The 21,359-nt window shown below is 46.3% G+C and overlaps 1 protein-coding gene across 1 annotated transcript in view; it reads left to right on the plus strand.

The window, feature by feature from the left end:
• Positions 1-21,359, plus strand: part of LOC146062843 (phospholipase B1, membrane-associated-like) — a 172,952-nt gene that overhangs the window by 38,269 nt on the left and 113,324 nt on the right. Inside the window, exons 4-16 of the mRNA XM_083174849.1 lie at positions 4,236-4,294; positions 7,445-7,485; positions 8,390-8,433; positions 10,094-10,148; positions 10,237-10,288; positions 10,508-10,585; positions 12,210-12,272; positions 14,042-14,124; positions 15,595-15,661; positions 18,336-18,419; positions 19,947-20,012; positions 20,486-20,569; positions 21,266-21,332. Of these exons, the coding sequence (XP_083030975.1) occupies positions 4,236-4,294; positions 7,445-7,485; positions 8,390-8,433; positions 10,094-10,148; positions 10,237-10,288; positions 10,508-10,585; positions 12,210-12,272; positions 14,042-14,124; positions 15,595-15,661; positions 18,336-18,419; positions 19,947-20,012; positions 20,486-20,569; positions 21,266-21,332 (843 nt within the window). The remainder of the gene's footprint in view (positions 1-4,235; positions 4,295-7,444; positions 7,486-8,389; positions 8,434-10,093; positions 10,149-10,236; positions 10,289-10,507; positions 10,586-12,209; positions 12,273-14,041; positions 14,125-15,594; positions 15,662-18,335; positions 18,420-19,946; positions 20,013-20,485; positions 20,570-21,265; positions 21,333-21,359) is intronic.

A 21,359-nucleotide genomic window follows, 5' to 3' on the forward strand; every position in this document is an offset into this window, starting at 1 on the left:
AGTGACCAGATGTGTTGTTGCCTAGTTACCAGATACCTGATGGGTTGTTGCATAGTGACCAGATGGGTTGTTGCATAGTTATCAGATACCTGATGGGCCCTCTTCCCTCCTGTTGTCAAAGCCCACTTCTCTTCACATGTCACTCACAGCTCTCCTATACTCAAACACTCAGTGACCATCTTCATCCGCATACTCATCTCCATCATTGGCCTCAAGCCTCTTATAGTATGTTGATTGAGTCCTCACTACTTATGTTTAAGCTGTAATGTGTATTGATCTGTGGCGCTCTTTATTTGTACTGTATTTTTGTTATTTATTCAATGTTATGCCAAGTTTTGTCTCCCTGTATTGTTCCTTTGTACGGCGCTGCGAAACACTTGTGGCGCCTTATAAATAAAATCATAATAATAATAATGGGTTGTTGCATAGTTGCCAGATGGGTTGTTGCTAGGGTTACCACCCCATCCCTTTAATTCCAGACACATATTAATTACACAGGTTCTGTGGCAGTTTAAAACCAAGTGAAATGGAAATTTGAAGTCAGCCAGCCACCGAACCTGTGTAATTAATATGTGTCCGGAATTAAAAGGATGAGGCGGTAACCCTAGTTGTTGCATAGTTACCAGATACCTGATTGGTTGTTTCATAGTTACCAGATGGGTTGCTGCATAGTTACAAGATACCTGATGGGTTGTTGCATAGTTACCAAATGGGTTGTTGCCTAGTTACCAGATACCTCATGTGTTGTTGCATAGGTTAGCAGATGGGTTGTTGCCTAGTTACTAGATACCAGATTGGTTGTTGCATAGTTACCAGATGGGTTGTTGCCTAGTTACCAGATACCTGATGGGTTGTTGCTTAGTTACCAGATGGGTTGTTGCCTAGTTACCAGATACCTGATGGGTTGTTGCATAGGTTAGCAGATGGGTTGTTGCCTCGTTACTAGATACCAGATTGGTTGTTGCATAGTTACCAGATGGGTTGTTGCCTAGTTACCAGATACCTGATGGGTTGTTGCATAGTTACCAGATGGGTTGTTGCCTAGTTACCAGATACCTGATGGGTTGTTGCATAGGTTAGTGGATGGGTTGTTGCCTAGTTACTAGATACCAGATTGGTTGTTGCATAGTTACCAGATGGGTTGCTGCATAGTTACCAGATAAGAGAATATCATAGTCTGCAAGCGTAGTGAGCCATGCGAAGGGACGCAGTACACTTATAGGGTGTCCATGTTGAAGTAAGTCAACATAGACACCAAAAAACTTGAAAAATTCATGTCAAACTTTTCCATGTCGACCTATTGCTTTTGTCAACCATTTGAACCTGTTGACCTTACCCATGTCGACCTTTTCCATGTGTCGACCGATGGCTTGTCGACCAATAGCGGTCGACCTGTGACCCATACCCACCCCGATACCTAGACACAGTACAGTATGGAATTGGTCACATTTTGCAACCCAAATTGCTTATAAAAGATGCGCTCTCTCATCTCGCCAGATATTTATGCGTACAGCGCATGTGCAAAAGAAATACTTTATTCATGTTGGCATATGCCTGTCCTATGCGGATACAGATTTGTGTTTATATTAAAGGATCAGCACCCAGCCCGCTCGGGGAATCCTAAAATGTCAATTGGTGGTGGTTGCTACCTTGAAAGGAGTAGAGGAATCGACAACCTCTTTCTAGATGATCAAATATAACCAAATCTTCCCAAAAGTCTTTCCTGGTTCAGGTTCCCTCAGTTGATCACTTCTTAGCACTCAGTCATTTATTATGTAACCGTCACAGATTAATCACCAGATCACATCTGCGTCATGATCATCAAATCCAGATAAAACTCTTACATGTTTCGTTGGAGACTGCCCGTTTCTTCAGACAGTTTAAGCAAATATTTATTGGATGATCAGATATTAGTATCTTGGATTCTTGGGGTGTCAGTGTTGTTCCTTTGTGCCAAATACAAAAACTATGATGAATACCAAATAAATGAATGAGTTTTAAGAAGTGAAACTGACTCTTCAATCAGGAGAAACTGCGCCCGGAATTATATTTTTGTGAAACAGGGCGGTAGAAATGTGATTGCCCGGAAGCACTCAGAAGTGTGTCAGTGTTATATCAATATCCCTGTGTTTACATCCACTCTCTGTTCTCTATTCCATAGCCAGTTTCTTACCTATCTATAAATCTTTACCCCTAGTCCCAATTCCTCCATTTTATTTATCAACCTCTTATGTGGCACGACAGGGCCGGATTATAATGGAGGCACAAGGGGTCAGTGCCCCTGGGCCCCCCTCTAGCTAGGGCCCCCCCTCTAACCTTTTTAGCTAAAGGTTTTGTGCATGGCAGTGGGGTAGTGCTGCAGCTTCACCTATCTGCCAATGTGACAATTATTAATGGTGCTGAGCATCGGGAGCCAAGACACACTGATTGCACAAGTGTGCAGTGCATTACTGGGAGTTGACTAAGTCCCATGATACTTTGCACAACAGGGCAGAGGCTGAGAGGTTTGTGCTGAGCTCTGATTGGTGGAGCTCATTACCATAACCTCCAACCTTAGGTACAAAATGCTCTGTTCCTGGACTTCCCTGCCAGCGACAGTTACAGTGTTGGGGCTGCAGCACAGTCCAATATTTAAAAAGGGGAGCCACACCTACTGCCACCTCAAACATCACTGTCCTGGACTCACTGGCAGTTGATGTGACCCCCCTCTTTGAATATTAGACTGTGCTGGAGTCCAACCCCTGTAACTGCCACTGGCAGTGAAGTCCAGGAACAGAGCATTTTGTACCTAATGGAATGGGTCATGTTGGAGGGTATGCATTACATGCTTCTCAGGCCCATGGAGAACAGCAGAAGCAGCAGTTTAGTCATGGGACGGTTTTTAATCCGAGGCAGCACTAGGACTGTGAGATCTCCTACAGAGTAAGGTGCAGAGGGACAAACACAGACTTTTCATGTGGTAAGTATGTGTGTGTGTGTCTGTGTATATATATATATATATATATATATATATATATATATATCCCCTGCAGTTACCCGTTGACCAAGTTTATTCTGCCTTTACTCTGTGTTTTGACAGTGTAATATTCTCCCATGCAGTTTGTGGCCAGTAATGACAAGTGCAAGGGGGCCCCCCTGTCTAAAGTGCCCCGGGCCCCCCGAAGGCTTAATCTGGCATTGTGGCACGTTATCAAAAGCCAGACCTGAAATTCCTGGACCTATTTTTCCGTAAAAAATAGTACTGGTAATCAGTGGCGTAGCTACATTTTGGGAGCCCCCCCGCCGTTAGGGGGGGGGGGGCGCCCCCCCCCCGTCGCCGCCCCGCCGAGCACCCCTACCGCCGCCCATGCAAACCCCCCCTCAATCCCCCACAGCCTTACCTATCGCGCTGGTCCCGGCGGCTCCGTTCTTCTGCTGAGGACCACCAGAAAATGGCCGCCCCCATACAGCAAACAGTTTCAGAGAACTATGTGCTATATGGGGGCGGCCATTTTGTGGTGGTCCTCAGCAGAAGAACGGAGCCGCCGGGACCAGTGCGATAGGTAAGTCTGCGGGGGATTGAGGGGGGGGGGTTTAACTATAGCACCGAAGCCCCCGGCGCCCCCACATGCACAGCGCCCCCCCGCGGTGGCGGGGGCTGCGGTGCTATAGTTACGCCCCTGCTGGTAATATCTCTGGTCGGGAGGCTCCCAAAAATCGTGTCCCCCTTAGCGCCCCACAGGAAGGTGGGCAAGTCTCCTGCTTGCTCCCCAGGAACCCCCGCTCCCCCCACGCTGACACAAATACCGTGATCCATGGGTCCGCGGTAAGGGGTGGAGCTAAATGATAGTTTGCAAACTGAGGAAGCCACCGAGTTGTGACACAGGCGGAGAAACGCGTTTTTGGTGAGAGCCTCTGTTACCCGATCTCGCCGAATACTGATCTTTCTACAAGCTGTCCCACAGAAATCATATTGAGGTCTGCCCACAGCAATTCATTTGCCCATTGGAACTGTCCGGAGAACTTCTGGTAATTAATTTTTGTTGCTGTCACAAATTCCAGTCTGTGCACATACTGTAGAATATCCAACATGGGTTGAACTCCAAGGACTTATGTCTTTATTCAACCTCATAAACCACGTAAGTCAATAGAGAACTCATTATTCTGTTACGGTCAGCGTTTGATTATCTGTTCGCTATTAGTTGTGTTACCTGGGAAACAATCTACATTAATCTGTATCTCCCCATCTGTTGCAGCACATGCGCTGAATCCGCAGGACATTAAAGTCATCTCCACTCTCCGAAGTTTAAACATTGTAAGTAGCAGAAATGATGATGTGGTTACAGATATTGGACCTTATTCAGATCCATTCGGTTCTCCATGCGTTCGCACAGAGGACCGATGTTGTGCGTCTGCGCATGTGCAGATGCAGGGTGTGTGCACCCATGGCAAACACTCGCCAGGTGCACGCACCCTACACGGGGGGCGGGGGCGCCGCGCAGCCCCATAACCATATGGGAACGCCCACATGATAACGCTGGGTGTTTTCATGGTAATGAGGCCATGACGCAGGTGTGGGGGCTGGACAGCTGACATCACCGGATGTCAGCTGCCCACCCTGTCCCCGCACAGGGCGCCCGCAGTTTAGAGACACCGTATAGGTGTCTCTGAGCTGCGAGCGCTGGAGAAATCATTCGATAGTCGCCGACCATCGAATGATTTCTCCACGCCTGCGAATGGATGATTATGTAAATCATCCGTTCGCAGCCGCGTGGGGGGTCATGCATGCGAGGGGGGGCGGCCGGCACTGTGGTCGGCGCCTGGCATCTGATGGACTGTGAAATTCGCAGCCTTGCGAGTCATTCAGAATAAGGTCCTTTGGGTGTGAATGTGTGGTCGCGGCACGGAAGGGGACAGACCCAGGATAATCTGCAATAGAGATCAGGACTGATCTGTAGAAGGATTGGGGAAATGGAAGATAAAGTAATATAACGTATGGAGATGGGAAGGCTGGAAGCATAAATGGGAAAGATAAATGATGACGATAACTAGAATAAAAAATATGGTTGAGACGGGCAAGAGGATGGATTATATAGATGGATGGTAGATAGAAAGAGAGGTGATATGGAAATGATTGGACATAAGGATACCAAAGGGTTAATCATAATGAAAGGAGACAGAGATATAGGGGAGTCAGGGTCAAAATGGGGAGAGCAGGCAGAAATATCAAAGGTCATTTGAAAAATAAAGTCCTTCTACATCTGCCTTCTAAGTCCAATAACATGGCAATATAAGTGCATGACGTGAGTAATGAATTGTCATTACCAGTACAAGACTGGATAGGTTTAGACAGGGCTATTTTTCAGCAGGCTCCAGCAGAAACTGAGGCCCTTATTCTAGTTCACTCTTTCTGACAAAAATTTTCTTAGATGGACAAAACCATGTGCACTGCAGGTGAGGCAGGTGTTACTTGTGCAGAGATAATTAGATTTGGGTGGGGCTTTACACCTGCCTCACCTGCAGTGCACATGGTTTTGTCCATCTAAGAAATATTTTGTCAGAAAGAGTGAACTAGAATAAGGGCCTCAGTTCCTGCTGGAGCCTGCTGAAAAATAGCCCTGGGTGTAGAACAATCTGAGATACTATCACCCAGCTGCATTTCAGCATTGTGAGCAATGGCCTTGACAAACCTATAACAGGAAGCCACAGGTGCTGCTAATCAGCCAAACCTTGATCACATCCGTTTAGAAAACCAGGACTGGATCTAATTTTCCTGCTGCTGCTACTCTTAACCTTAGACTGGATCTTCCACATTACCCTCATGTGGAAAAATGCTGTCCCTGCCACAGTTCTGAAGCTTCCAAAAATGTTTTTAAAAGGTGATGATGTCCATAGCAACCAATCAGGTACTATCTATCATTTTCTAGGATGTAATAGAGAAATGATAGACATAATCTGATTGGTTGCCATGGGCAACATCACCTTCTTTGAATTTTTAGAAGCCGTAGTAAATGTACCGCTTAAAATCTCAACCCAACACCTGGGTTCCTTATGTACTATAGTGGGTACTTGTTTCCTAGCAGGGCGTTTTAGTGGCATGCGATGAGATGCGATGAGATTTTTTAATGTAATTTATTCACTGCTCTGTTGTCCCCAGGGGATCGCATTGCACCTCCCGCAAAATCGCATGCGATTTTATAGGGTGCGATGCCATGGCATTAGCTATACACTTGTATGACATATAATGAGGTTTTCATGCCCCCCCCCCCCCCACTATCCACTATCCACGCGTCCTCCCGACTTTTTCATACCCCCACTATACACGTTGGCGTGGAGTTGACTTTATATAGTGTGGCGCATACCGAGCCCAAAGCGTGGTGAGCGAAGCAAGCCCCGCGGGGGAACACGGAATACATGTAAAGTAATCTGCGTCCCCTCGCCACGCTTCAGGCTCGGTGGCTCACTGCGCTCGCCACACTATATAACGCTAACTCCGCGCCGACGTGGATAGTGGGGGTATGAAAAGGTCGGAGGACGCATCGTATTGCACGGCACTAAAATGGCCCATGCGATGCGATTTTAGTACAGAGAATAGCCCTGTACGCTTACAGTGTACTGGGCGCCCTGCTAAGAAACAAGTACCCTATAGTGTGTTTGCAAAACAGGCCATGTACATGGGAAAGGCTAATGGTGTGTACACACGGTCAGATGTGCCTTCAGATACTATCCACAATCCGATCAGATCGTGGCTAGTATCTGAAGGCACATCCGATTTGCATACAAGTCTGACTATATAGTGCAGATCTGCACTATATACTGTAGTCATGGCAGACAAGACTTTCTGCCTTGCGATACGTGAACGTGCATCGGAATCGGATCGGGATCTGAAGGGTTTAAACACTTGCGATCTGCATCCGATTCCAATCCGATGTTGACTATATCGTCAACATCGGAAGGCAAAAAGTACCGTGTGTACACACCATAACAATGCCTAATTTTACAGTAAATACAGATGTGCTTCAACAGCGGATATTAAAGTATACTTACCTACTTCTAGTGAGGAGACACAAAGGGGTACATTTATATAGATGGCAGTTCTATTGAAGATGGGATGTTTCCCATAGCAACCAATAAGATTCTATCTATTATCTTCTAGCAGGTGCTAAGTAAATAAGAAGTATAATATGATCTAATACAGTGATGGCTAACCTTGACACTCCAGCTGTTGTTGAACTACACATCCCAGCATGCCCTGCTACAGTTTTACTATTTGGCCATGTTAAAACTGATGCAGGGCATGCTGGGATGTGTAGTTCAGCAACAGCTGGAGTGTCAATGTTAGCCATCACTGATCTAATAGAACTCCGCCAGAGTTACTGCCCAGCCCCAGGGTCTAAAGAAACTTTATTTGATTGTATGAATAATGGACGGCTGATTAATATATCATGTCATTAATGCTTTACAGAAATCAGCCACAAACGACCACAGCAGGATTCTTTTTGAAAGGTAAGTCTATAAACGTATTCATGCTTACTCATGCGGGAGGGTGAAGGCAGGTTGGCATAATATGGGCGGAGGGTGGATGCGTAGGCGTGTATGCATAATTACATCACTTTAGCCAACCCCTGCTGTTTAATGTGTAGGCGTGTATGCATAATTACATCACTTTAGCCCGCCCCTGCTGTTTAATGCGTAGGCATGTATGCATAATTACATCACTTTAGCCCCACCCCTGCTGTTTAGTGCGTAGGCGTGTATGCATAATGACAACACTTTAGCCCCGCCCCTGCTGTTTAGTGCGTAGGCGTGTATGCATAATTACATCACTTTAGCCCCGCCCCTGCTGTTTAGTGCGTAGGCGTGTATGCATAATGACAACACTTTAGCCCCGCCCCTGCTGTTTAGTGCGTAGGCGTGTATGCATAATTACATCACTTTAGCCCCGCCCCTGCTGTTTAGTGCATGGATTACTGGTTTTGAATCGCAGGGGCAGGGCTATGATGCGTGCGAATCACATAATTGGCCTACTCGTAGTTGTCTTTGAAAGACTTGGGGTGGTGGTGGGGGAGGTGACACCAGCTCTGGGAGTCTTGCTTGTCCTTATGGGGGGCTCAGAACACCACCACATTTTTGGGAGACTGCCACCCGATCCTGGCGAGTAGGCAAGTATGCACAAACTCACATGAGATTGGCAACTGTGCCATATACTGCAGTTATTGCAGGAACATAGAATGTGAGGGCAGATATGAACCACTTGGCCCATCTTGTCTGCGCTTTTTTATCCTTTAAGCAATCTCAGCCCATATCGGACCATTAGTTCTTTGTAAGGATATTGCAGTGATTATAATGACCGATGGGCACTCTGCCAATTGATTTATTATTTCCTTATGGCCGCTGTGTTTATTACTAGCCTGGAAGAGACACTGCTGGGAGCGAGTCAGTTCACAGAGTCATGTAAGTGTCAAATGCCCATCCCGGCTGGCTGTATAATGTGTGACTCAAAACCGCTTTATGGGGGAAATGTATCAAATCTTCTAAAGAGTTGCCATTGGCACCAACAATCTATCTCGTTTTTTTTTAATCTATTCCATAAATATACAAATAGAATCTGATTGGTTGCCATTGGCAACCTCCCCAGCTGTCCTCTTTAGAAGGTTTATCCCATCACATCCTCGATCGATGTTATTATTGACATGTAAAAAAGTGCCCCAAAAAACCCCGTAGCTGTAACAGAGCCCTTAATGATACCGCGGGTCATTGCGAAATCCGTACGCCTTACATTTACGTCGCCTGTTTGTAAAAAATGCGCAGCACAATCGATGTTGGGTTTACAGGGCTAGAACATACATTTACTAACATTTAAAAATGTTTAGAAAAGACAATTGTTAGTAAATATGTGTTTTAGCCCTGGAAGTCCAAAATCGACTAAGGTCTATTGTAACCGATTTGAAATCAATAATAATATAAAAAATAAATAATATTAAAAAGAATTGACCTTTATATAGTTTAGCGTATCTGATAACTAACTATTGCTCCATCATAATTGCACAGATAAGTCTAATGTAAATACCGTACATCCCGATAGTTTGTATTAAAATATAGAATAGCACAGGGTGAGTATCCCTTATCCAAAATGCTCGGGTCCAGAAGCATTTTGGATAATGGATTATTCCGTATTTCTGAATATTTTTTATATTTCAATGAGGTATCTTGTATTTATGTTGTATAAACACATCAAACACATGAAATACACACAAATATATTTTATTTGTGCATGAAACAAGGTTTCAAAACATGATACAAAGTTTGTGTACTACCTCATTTACTGAATTAGAATGCAAAATCGAGTAGTGCCAGTTACAGATGTCCCCAGTAGTGCCAGTTACAAATGTCTCCAGTAGTGCCAGTTACATATCAAGTCCGCAGTCGTGCCAGTTGCATATCATGTCCCCAGTAGTGCCAGTTACAAATGTCCCCAGTAGTGCCAGTTACATATCAAGTCCGCAGTAGTGCCAGTTGCATATCATGTCCCAAGTAGTGCCGGTTACATATCTTGTCCCCAGTAGTGCCAGTTACATATAATGTCCCCAGTAGTGCCAGTTACAGATGTGCCTTGTAGTTACAGATGTCCCCAGTAGTGCCAGTTACATATAATGTCCCCAGAAGTGCCAGTTACATATAATGTCCCAAGTAGTGCCAGTTACAGATCATGTGCCCAGTAGTGCCAGATACAGATGTCTGCAGTAGTGCCAGTTATATATCATGTGCCAGTAGTGCCAGTTACATATCATGTCCCCAGTAGTGCCAGTTACATATCATGTCCCCAGTAGTGCCAGTTACATATCATGTCCCCAGTAGTGCCAGTTACATATCATGTCCCCAGTAGTGCCAGTTACATATCATATCCCCAGTAGTGCCAGTTACAGATCATGTCCCCAGTAGTGCCAGTTACAGATCATGTCCCCTGAAGTGCTTTTAGCAACAACAACAAAATTAATTCTGGAAACTATGGTTTTTGGAATATTTGGAAAATGGATACTCAACCTGTACCGTATTACATTTTACACTAAATGTTTGGTCTTACAGATGTTAATATTATATTTCTCAATTACAGATGTGGGCCAGAGATTGCATTCCTCTGTCTCCAACATCTCCCCTGCCTCCCAGGAGTGAGTATTTAGCATTATAGTAAGTTCATCAGGCGACGCGTTTCATTGTCTTCTCTAATCAGCCGCAATATATATATTTGTCTTATAGTAACCTGGTAGATGGAGCCAAGAAACTGGTGGAGAGTCTCAAGCAAAGCCTGGTACAGTCCCCGTTACATACTCTAAGATATATATAAAGTTATTCTCTCTGTAGGCCAAATCGCTGATGCTTCTAACTTACAAGACGGTTGGGTTAGATATCAATAAGCTGCGATGGAGAACTCTGTGATTGCTGCAATTTATCCATAGAACATAGGCAGGGCAGGGATTCTGTAATATATTAATATTAATTCCATCCATTAACTCTTTCTCCTCCGCAGACGGTGTCTATCGCTGATGACTGGAAGATGATCCTGATATTTATCACGGCGGAAGATCCCTGCGGCTTCTGTGTTCAGGTAATTACGCTGCGATGATCCCAGCAAACAGGATGTTCAAATGCAGCAAGAGCACAATGAGATGAAAATAATGTAATATGCCTTGGACAGTGATAAAGTGGAAGTGCAACACGCACAGTTGTTGGAGTGGTTACACTCAAGGACTCGTGGGGGAGCCGGTACATTCGGCCGTGAGGCTCAGCAGCAGCAAGGTAGAGAGCTTCAGGTCAGAGACGACGCTAGGCCACGCCCCAACGCGTTTCGTCATCGACTTTGTCAGAGGGCTGGCCTAGCATCAGTCTCCCACCCTTAAATCACGTACACGGAGAGAAGCAATCTTAGCCGCAGCTGGGCTTTTAACTCTATATGACGCTCTTTTCATAAGTCACCGCAATCACTATAGCCTGGCCAAATTTGACCTGCCTGGACTGTAAATCTAAAAAGTTTTTAAATCTTTTTTTTATATTTTTATATATAAAGCACCAGCTTGCCTCTTCTTCCGATACTTACAAATGTATCACCTCTAAGATAATCACCACAGTGTAGTATATGTCCCAAGCTCCTTCACTGGCTGATAGTCTATCAGCCAGTGAAGGAGCTTGGGACATATACTACACTGTGGTGATTATCTTAGAGGTGATATTCTTTTTTTGGATCTCTTATTTTTCCATGAGACCTGTAAGGCCCATCCGTATAAATACGGTCTTGTGAGTCCAATACCCCAGGATCTGACCCTTACTAAAACTATCCAGCACATTAAGCCAGATTGGCTTCCCCCAGATTAATCTTCTTATTGGCCCTGTGAGCCCAACATTCAAGGACCTCACCCGTACAGGATTATCTAGTACACTAAGCCGGATTGGCTTCCCTTAAATCCATCACCTCACTGATTTAACCTTGTCCTGAATGAATTGTTAGTCGCCATGCTGGCTTAATAATAAATTTATTTCGTCACACCCCTGGTGAAGTCGTTCTGACGAAACGCGTTGGGTTTTAATAGAGTACTTTGATCTTGAACGAATCTCTCGTATCATTCTGGAAGGGGACAAAGAATTGTCATACGAAATGTGATTGGTGTTTTATTCAATAACCAGTGTATGATTGACACTAGGTGGTACTAGGTTTAGCGCTCTCCGATAAATTCTTTTTCGTATATATATATATATATATATATATATACCAGTCAATATCCCCCTATTTTAAGCAAGTCTTGATTTTATATCGTTTATAGTTTTTGTATCTATCTAGCAAACTTTTTATTGTACTGCACTTCAACGGATTTTATTATCAGGAAGGGAAAAACTCACCACTTCAACACTCAAAATAGTTCCGGGAAAATGTACAATAGATTAAATCAAGGAGTACTGCCAAAAAAAATTAAACTCTCCGGAGTTCCCATTATCATCACGGGAACTGTCTAGCGATAAAATAATCCCTACATCACAATAACACACCCTAAGGACACATCACTGACGTACAGTAGATAAAAAGATATTGATGGGTCGGTTGATGTTACGGTGTACAGAGAACACACAGATAACATCGAAATGCAATAACCAGCCTGACACAGGCTATCTCAGAGACTGATGATAAGAAGATGAGGCGAAAGCTTGGAGAGTAAAGTTTCTGTGTTTGCTTTATACAGGAAGACTACACTGAGAATACTATGAAAGAACTGACTGCAACTCTAGATGATTTACATCAACAGGTAAATGCTCGTACCCTACATCCCATACAGGGGCAGATGTAATAAGGGGGTGATTCATTACCGATCCCTCAGGTCCAAATTTGCCCCCGGCCCCGATGTTTGGGGTTTGCGCCGGAGCGAATGCCTTTGGCCAGTTTCACACTCACCGTGGCGTTCGCTCTATAGTGGGCGTACAGGGGGCGGGCATTAGGGATGGCCACCGTTGCCATTGGCATCGATGGTTGCCATCGATGGCAATTCTGCAACTGGCCATCGATAGTGCTAAACTATGCTATGGATGACCATCGATATTTTTACATATCGATGGTCATCCATTGTGTTTGTTTGATTGGCCTGTGGGCCAATCAAAATACGGGGGTGGGGCTTCGCGGGTGTTGGGGGGCGGAGCTATGCTCCGTGTCCCGGCACTTAAAAAAAAAAGAAAAGCAAAACATCCTTTTGCTGTTCCATCGATGGAGGGAAACCATCTGGTTCTCCCCCATCAATGGCTAAAGTATTCAATATCGGCCATGAACCATCAATGATTTTGAATCATCGATGGTCGATGGCCATCCCTAGTGGGCAGACTTCCTTTATCCATGTACATGCACTCGCATGCTAGTAGAGGGATTCCCGCAGCGGGAGTGGGTGGGATTCGGGCAGCGGGGGGTGGATGGGTTTCGGGCAACATGGTTGGGCGTTTACCTGCTCGCGGTGCGAATAAGATTCACAATGTAAATAAAAATACAGAGAGTCTCCGAACTGATCTGGCGCTATAATGGGTGCGGGCAACCACCAGGAGGTGGGATTTTTAACAATCTGAATGTGTGAGGTTGCACCCTCTGGTCACCAAGCTTTTCCTATATGTAAATGTAAGATGTTAAAGAACCCGGTTATCCTCATTTAACCATGTGCTTAAGGGCCTAATTGTGATTAATTTGGAACGGGTTGAATTGGGTCCCACTCCAATGTTTGGAGGCAGTGGCGTAACTACTGAATGTACGCCCCCAGACGCAAATTTTTTGGCGCGCCCGCATTATGCCCGTACCTGGCCTGCCGCATCTGTCTGCGGTCACGGTCCCATCTCTCCCGGTGTCCCGGTGACACTTAGAAAATGGCTGCCCCCATACTGCAGACAGTTTTTAAGGATGCTAGGGAAGGCCGCCGCCTCCTCTAGCATCCTCAAAAACTGTCTGCAGTATGGGGGCAGCCATTTTCTAAGTGTCACTTTTCATTGCAGCAGCAGGAGCCGGCGCCGTAAGAGACGGGACCATGACCACAGATAGATGCGGCAGGCCAGGTACCGGCAGACAGCAGCGGGTAACCCCGCAGACCCCTACACTTTCTCTGCACCTCCCCGCCACCGCGGGGGCTGCGGAGCTATAGTTACGCCACTGTTTGGTGGTCTGCGCATGCGCAATCACGTATTGGGCATGTGCAAACCCCCAGAAACTGACGGCCTTGGCAAGTTGCACACTCTCCAGGTGGTTCGTTGCGGGGAGGGGGAGGGCCAGGGGCGGACGGTGATGAGAATGGGACTAGACCATGGGAACAGTCAGCGTTTTATGGGCGTTCCCATGAGTGCGCAGGTGTGCCGATGTCTGACGGGGTGCAGGCGGCTGACACCACTGGATGTCAGAATAGAGTGGGACAGGACGCACTCTTGTTCGAATCTAGCCCAAAGCAAAGTGCGCCTGCTGCTGCGATGACTCTTCATAGAAATCCCCCCAGGGTCCTATATAAAACCCTGCACTAAGAAAATAACCGAATCATCTGTTTTCTCTCCAAAGATGCCAAAAACATTTGTCAGTTTGGTGGATCTGACCGCGCTGAGCGGCCTCTATCTGTCCCATCCCGGTAACGCTGAGATCAGGTAAGACCCCCCTACAGCATTTCCGGAGTATGCGTTACAACACAGCTCTGCTGATAGCTATAGGGGTACCTTGTGTACACAATGAGCCTGGTTATGAGTTGCAGACAGGTCCTGATGCGCCCACTTATATCTAGTTTGAACATGCAGCGCCAGTGTTCAGGTCTTGCGGCTCCAACCCATCTCTCTCCGTGGGCATTGCTGGGGTCCAGATCCTCAGCCCAGAAGATAACTGCCTCAACGGAGGGTCTTGCACATGTAGCCAGAGTTCTTCAAAAAGTATATGGCGAAGGTAGGGCCATAGGGAGGGGTGAGCAAGAAGTGGTACCATTGCCCAGGGTTTCGGTGCTTGGTTTTTGCACCCAGCATTGGGTAGATGTAAGTGTTGGTGATAGAGGTAACAGCTACTGAAGTAGGGGGCTGTGGTCGGTGCAGCGGCAGAATCGGTGCGAATGAGAATACGGACAGTTAGTCGCATAGGCAACCGTTCCAAATCCATTTTTGTGTTGCTCAGTCAAGTCCAATGCATTCTACAATCTAGCACAATGCCACACAACAGTCGGCTTCTCTAATTGGGATCTTTGTGGAACAATAGGTACAAACAATTTTTGGCCCAATTTTACCCCCTGAAATATTGTAAGATTCATGGGATTGGGCTACATCCCTCACCCCCCACATCCTCCAAATATTTTTCACCCATGGATATAAGGCAAGTCCTGGCACCCAGTAAACCCAACTATGATTCTCCCTCCTTCAGTCACACCCACCTTTATTTAAGCACACTTTTCAAAATGCTGTTGTACCCAGGTGTCAAACCCATGCCTTTCCATATTGCAGTCACACACCTTACTCATGGAGCTATTTGCTCTTTAATGCAAAGTGTTGAGTATATTGAAATGTTCACCTTAAATAAAGGAGTTTGCGGCTGAATTTCCTTTGGGACATGAGAGGAAGATGGGGGCGGCCAGGTGATCCCGGGGGTTAAAGAGTAGGAAGTGACAAGTGAATTTCGAAAGACAGAAAGCTGACAGCTGCTGCAGAACAGCTTCCCCTGCCTTGTGGTACCATGTGCTGTGGTCCATGTTGCATAACCCTAGTTACTGTACAGCCCTGGCCTATTAAGCACTGTGATGTAGTGTTATCCTTGTCATGATGAGCATTGCCCTAATATGGACACCAAAGGAAAATATATGTTGTGATCTTTGTCAGTATGGTAATTATGTCACCAGAATTTAAAAGGGTCAGGTGTAATAAGCCGTACAGAGTGATAAAACAGAGAAAGATAAAGTACCAATTAACCAGCTCCTATCTGTCAACTGTCAAACACAGTCTGCATCATGGCAGTTAGGATCTGATTGGCTGGTACTATCTGCTTCACCACTTTATCCCTCTCCAGGACTTTATCACTCTCCAAGACTTAATCACTCCCCATCAGTCTTTTCAGGTTTATAATAGAATGTTCTTTAATTCCAGGAAATCCTGCGAGTGCTTTGAGGACCCCTCTGACTACAGCAAAGCCATGCTCCGCTTCTCCTTCCAGGTGAGGGGGAATTAATACTTTATATAAATATAACGTGTCTAGAACAGTATATCCCACTTTATTTCTCTCAAAGGCTTGATACATACTGTAGGAACATAGTAGTTGAGGTTGAAAAAAGACATACGTCCATCAAGTCCAACCTTTCACAGGACCAGTTGAAGCGTGTGCTCTAGATGTGATATACCCATTTGAATTATTTCGGTTATTGTATTTACTTTGGTTCAACTTTGGGCTAAATAATGATTATCGGTTATACCCCTGAATTTTTTTTTTTCAATAAATCCATGTCCAACCTTATTTTACATTTAATATTCATTGTTTCTGCCGATACCCCCTCCTCTGCAACAGAGTTCTATACCTTTACTGCCCTGACCGTAAAAAATCCTTTCCTTCTTTATGGTCGCTGCCCTCAGCACACTGTTCTATTCTCCCTCCACACCCTAGTGCAGGGGTGGGGAAACTTTTTGGGGACAAGGGCCGTTTGTATAGAGGAAAAATGCCTCACGGGCCATAAATAAAAAGAAGTTCACCTGCTGCAGCCGTCCCACGCGCCGGCGGCTGCCGCAGTTTAAGAATTGCCGGTCTGTGTGGTCCGACGGCTGTCCAGGGAGTCAAGTATAGGGGAAATCTCGCGAGAGGTCGGTAGTTCTCGCGAGATTTCACCTGTACTTGACTCCCTCCGCATACGGCCCGCGGGCCAGAGGTTCCCCACCGCTGCCCTAGTGGATGGTAGGGCATGAAATACCGACTGTCGACACATGTCGGCTCCCAACAAAAACTCATATCGACCTTTTCACTGTTGACCTAGACGCTGTCGACCTAATACTTGTGTGGACCTTCCAACCATGTGGACCTTAAACATGTCAACTGATTTGAGGTGTCGACATAAGCAATGTAGACCTTCAGTGGTCGAATCAATGCATGTCGGCCTTTGGTGTGTCAACCCATATACCATCTGCCACACTGCATTCACATCTTAGAAGACTGTGCATCGTAATATCCGCTCGGTAAACCTGTCAGGCTCCTCTGTTCCCCTCGGACAACATTATTGTCAGTCATTACTGCGGTATCTGTGCCTGAACATCTGACCTGGTCCCAAGGCTGTCATTATACACCTTGCCCTCATCTGATAAAAATATGATTATCGCATTAACTGATTATATACTGTATATCTGGAATTCCATCTGTGTATATTGGACCGGCCTGCAGAGATAAAATAGTCTCTGCCATTATCTGGGGCATCAAACGCCACATGAGTCAGGAGAATTTAGAGATAATATTAATTGCAACTATCTGAAAATCTAAATGCAAAGTTCAGGGTCGTCGTCTGTTGTCGGTCCCTGACTCACTTATTAACCCGCCAATAGTTTCCCTGTGTTGTTGTGTTACATCTTGTGCGGTGACCCAATAAACAATGAGCGAGATGGACCTCGCTCAGTGGCAATATATACTGTAGTTACAGGCAATATATGACAGGTGTCAGGCAGCATAAAGAGCCATTGTTAGTGGTGGAATACACATATTCCATGTATGTAGCTCTGCAGCTATGTGGGGGCATCAGGGGTTAATGTGGTAGTTGGGGAGGAGTGGGGTGGAATGGAGTTCCACCACCTGGGAGAACGAGTTCCACCTCCACCAAAGCCCTGCACAGTAATTCCAACAGAAAAGCCTGTCTTAGTGGCTTCTTCTTCTGGCACATCGTATGTGATGTCATGCCATCACCGCTGCTGTAGTGAAGAAGAGCCACTAAGAGGAGCAGGCTCTGTGCTTGCTGAAGACAGGGTGAGAGGGGGCTGGAGGGACACAGAGGTGGGGAAGCTGCTGGAGGGACACAGGGCGTGGCTGCTGGAGTGACAGAGGCAGACATGTGTATAAGGAGCACTACTGTGGGTATTATGTGTATGAGGGGCACTACTGTGGGCATTGTGTATAAGCAACACTACTGCGTTGCATACATGTATATTATAAGAGTACTATTGTGTAGCATAACATGAAGTAGGGGCACTACTATGTGGTGTAATAAGTATAGGAGGTAAGGCATACATTTCTATTTTGCAAGGGGTTCTGAAAACCCTTGCACTTGCCCTAAGGGGGGGGGGGGGGGGTCATTGAAGGGGAAATGAGTTCCACCACCTCACCAGAACTCCCTTAAGCCCTAGTGGGCACACTGAAAATGGTATGGGGGGGCGGGGGGGGGGATGTTTAGTCCAGGCTATCAATGACTACCTATGACTTCAAAATCAGCTGTATACAGTTCACATAACAGGCTGTATACTGTATAATGATCCCACACAGTGTCTTAGCATCAAGCATCAAGATCATGCGTATACTGGGGTGAGAGACACTTCCTATGCCATTACATGAGTTGAACTTATAAGGCTAAAGGGGACTACATAGGGGGTGATTTCAGGGCGATCTCACTTAGAAATGCCACTATCACTATGTGATAGTGATGCGTGGCCCCGCACATTGCCATCTCCCAGCGATTACTTAATCGCCGGTCAGGGCCCTGACAGATCGCTCAGCACACAGCGCTAACACTGTGCTGTGCGATCATGCTCAGCGATCTTGCTCAGCAAGTCACCCTGTGTGTAGGCCCCATAAGGATAATTGTAGAGAGTGATAGTAGGGATCAGGCGAAGGCTCACACTGACAGAGACTGTTTCTGTTCCAGGCTGCTCTGGAGAGATTAATAAGTTCAGAGAGATACGACACGAGGGAAGACTTTACAGTGGTCTTACATCCTGTGCTGCACCTGGTAAGTACTGTGTAGGTATATCTAGGGGGTATAGTGATGGCGTACATGGGGTGCTGGCAATGCCATGTATATACAGTATTTACTGCTTATTAGCATACTTGCCTACTTTTCAAAAGTAGTTTCAGGGAGATTATAGTTGGTAATAGAATTTTGCACAGCGCCCCATTGAGGGGGTGTGTCATGCTCCACCCAAGGGGCGTGTCTGGAGAGATTGTGAAAAGAGATTGTGACGTGGCACCTAGAAGCATGGGTGTGTACTGCTACATCTGAGATGTGCTGGAAATTGGTGCTGATGATTCAATATAAATTAATTTCGGTACTTATGTAGTATCTGGGCGCCCGATTTTGTGATTGTATGCCTTACCTTAAGGCATACAATCCGATGCGATTCAATGCGATTTTTCATAGGATTCAATGTTAACAAGGTCCTGTTCATTTCCCCACTATCCAATTGGGCATAGAGTTAATTTTATATAGCGTAGCGAGCGCAGCGAGCCACTGAGCCCAAAGCGTGGCGAGCGGACGCGGAAAACAATTTAAGTAATCCGCGGCCGCTCGCCACACTTCGGGCTCGGTGGCTCGCTGCGCTCGCCACGCTATATAAGATCAACTCTATGCCCACTTGGATAGTGGGGAAATGAACAGGACCTTGTTAACATTGAATCCTATGAAAAATCAGCCTATTGGATAATCAGACACTGGGTACAGTATCCCCTGCGTGTGTGTGTCCCAGTCCTGGTGCCCTAGGCTGCAGCCTAATCAGCCTATTGGATAATCAGACACTGGGTACAGTATCCCCTGCGTGTGTGTGTCCCAGTCCTGGCGCCCTAGGCTGCAGCCTAATCAGCCTGTTGGTTATACCCCTTTTACACCGCCGAAAAATCCGGGTCAGCGGCGGGTCAGACCCGGATCTTCGGCGGTGTAAATCCCTAACGCCGTGTCCCTTTACACGGGACTTCTACCCAGGTCCTGACCTGGGTAGAACACGGCTAGGACTTGGATAGAGGGCGGTGTAAATGGGAACGCCGGGTCGGATGACCCGGCTCCCATTTACATGAATGGGGAACGTCCAACCTGCGGACCGCAGCGTCCGCAGGTTGGACGGGTTGTCAGCCTGACACTGACAGCCGGCGCTGCTGTCTGCTATACCCTGCAGACAGCAGCGGCGGCGGGGGAGGGGGGTGAACGGATGCCTGTGTGCGGCATCCATTCACCTCCTGTGCGACGGCGGGGGGGGGGGTGCGCGCGGTGACTGGGGCAGCCCAGCAGCTTACCTTAGTGCTGGGCTGCCCCCAGCAGCGTTCCGGTCCGGCGTAAATTGCACTAAACGCCGGGTCGCACCCGGCTTGAACCTGGGTCTAAAAAAGCCGGGTGCGACCCGGCGTTTTGGTGTAAAAGGGGTATTAGTCAGACACTGCATATCAGCAATGCTATCACACATAATCCCATAGTATAATAGAACCAGTAATAGTAGATTTGTATATACAGCTATTTAAGGCTAACACACCAACATGAATGTTTTTGCAGATGGATTCTGAGAGTAAGAACGCCAATACTTATGGAGAGGAGTACAAGGTGCTGTGCTCCGCGCAGGTAAGTTCCTTCTGAAAGCCCGCACGTGGGTTTCTATTTCCTCTTTTGCAGATTTTTGGATAAAATAGGACAAAAATAAATCTTTAAGGATATGGGACTAAGCTTTGCAACACTTCACATTCCAGAGCCGTCTGTCTGATAGCTTATGCCATCTATTGATGGCATTAGGTATTGCAGCGTTAAGAATACAATTTAGTAATTTTGGACACGACGCATTTCGCGGCTAATGGTGCACTTCCTCAGGCACCTAGCAGGCTGTGATCCACGTCATATCTTAAAGTGAGATTCTTTGCTTTATGTGTTACGTTTGCTTTTCTTACCTCCGAGAACTTGCCGTCTTCTATGCAGCCCTAATACACCACCCAAGGCAGTGCGTGTCACCCAGGTTCAGCTCCTGTAAATCCTTTACATTATCCCTGCGTAACACCGATGCTGTGATGATTTCACTGTTTGATTTGATGTTCCACACACAGGACACTTCATTTCTGAACACACACAAGAACAGTCCCTACATGTGGCAGAAGGAGATGATGAGGATGGAAGACAGTCGACTACAGGTAATGTGTGCGAACCTCTGTCCCCCATTTATTGTCATGTGATCTCCCATCAATCTAAAAATACTAGCGATAGCAGATAACTGTCCCCCCCGAATCACCCCCTTCCTGCCATTCAAAATGCAAACCCCCGTAGAGTGAAAATCTTGCCAAAGGCGTTCGCTGCAGGGATTTCAACATGCGCATTAGCGCCTTCGCGCACCCGCAGACCCCCACCACCAGAGACAGGGCCATATTCGGACTACTGTCAGGAGGGGTGTTATACTGACCCCATTGCTGTGCCCTCAGGCAACCACAAGAAGAGCTGGTCTTTGCATATAAGATTGCACATTATGGGGCTTATTCTGAGTCGTATGCAGACACGGCTGTGTCCTTATGGTAATGTCGCTATAAATGCCCTGCAATGGTGTAAAATTGTGCATCCATAGGCTTAGAAATACCGTTTGGTACAGTATTTTACAACCATTGCAACTCATACCAGCTGTATGGCTGGCACAGGTTCTACGCACGCACATACACACACACACACACACACATATGTAGTGCTTTACAGTGATCAGTGACTCACATCAGTTCCTGCCCAGTGGAGCTTACAGTCTATATATCGTAGTTGAAGTATGACCTCAGTGCTATGAGGCAGCAATGCTATCCACAACACAACCACATTCTGAGATCACAGCATTATTTGTTTTTTTCCAGCCTCGGAAGATTGGGTCCAACTTCTCCTGTGCTGACCTGAGTCCGTCAGACACAATCCCCACCTCTGGTGAGTACGGGTCTCTGCATAGACAAA

The sequence above is a fragment of the Crinia signifera genome, chromosome 3 (assembly GCF_055691185.1).
Source record: "Crinia signifera chromosome 3, ASM5569118v1, whole genome shotgun sequence".
Lineage (NCBI taxonomy): Eukaryota > Metazoa > Chordata > Amphibia > Anura > Myobatrachidae > Crinia > Crinia signifera.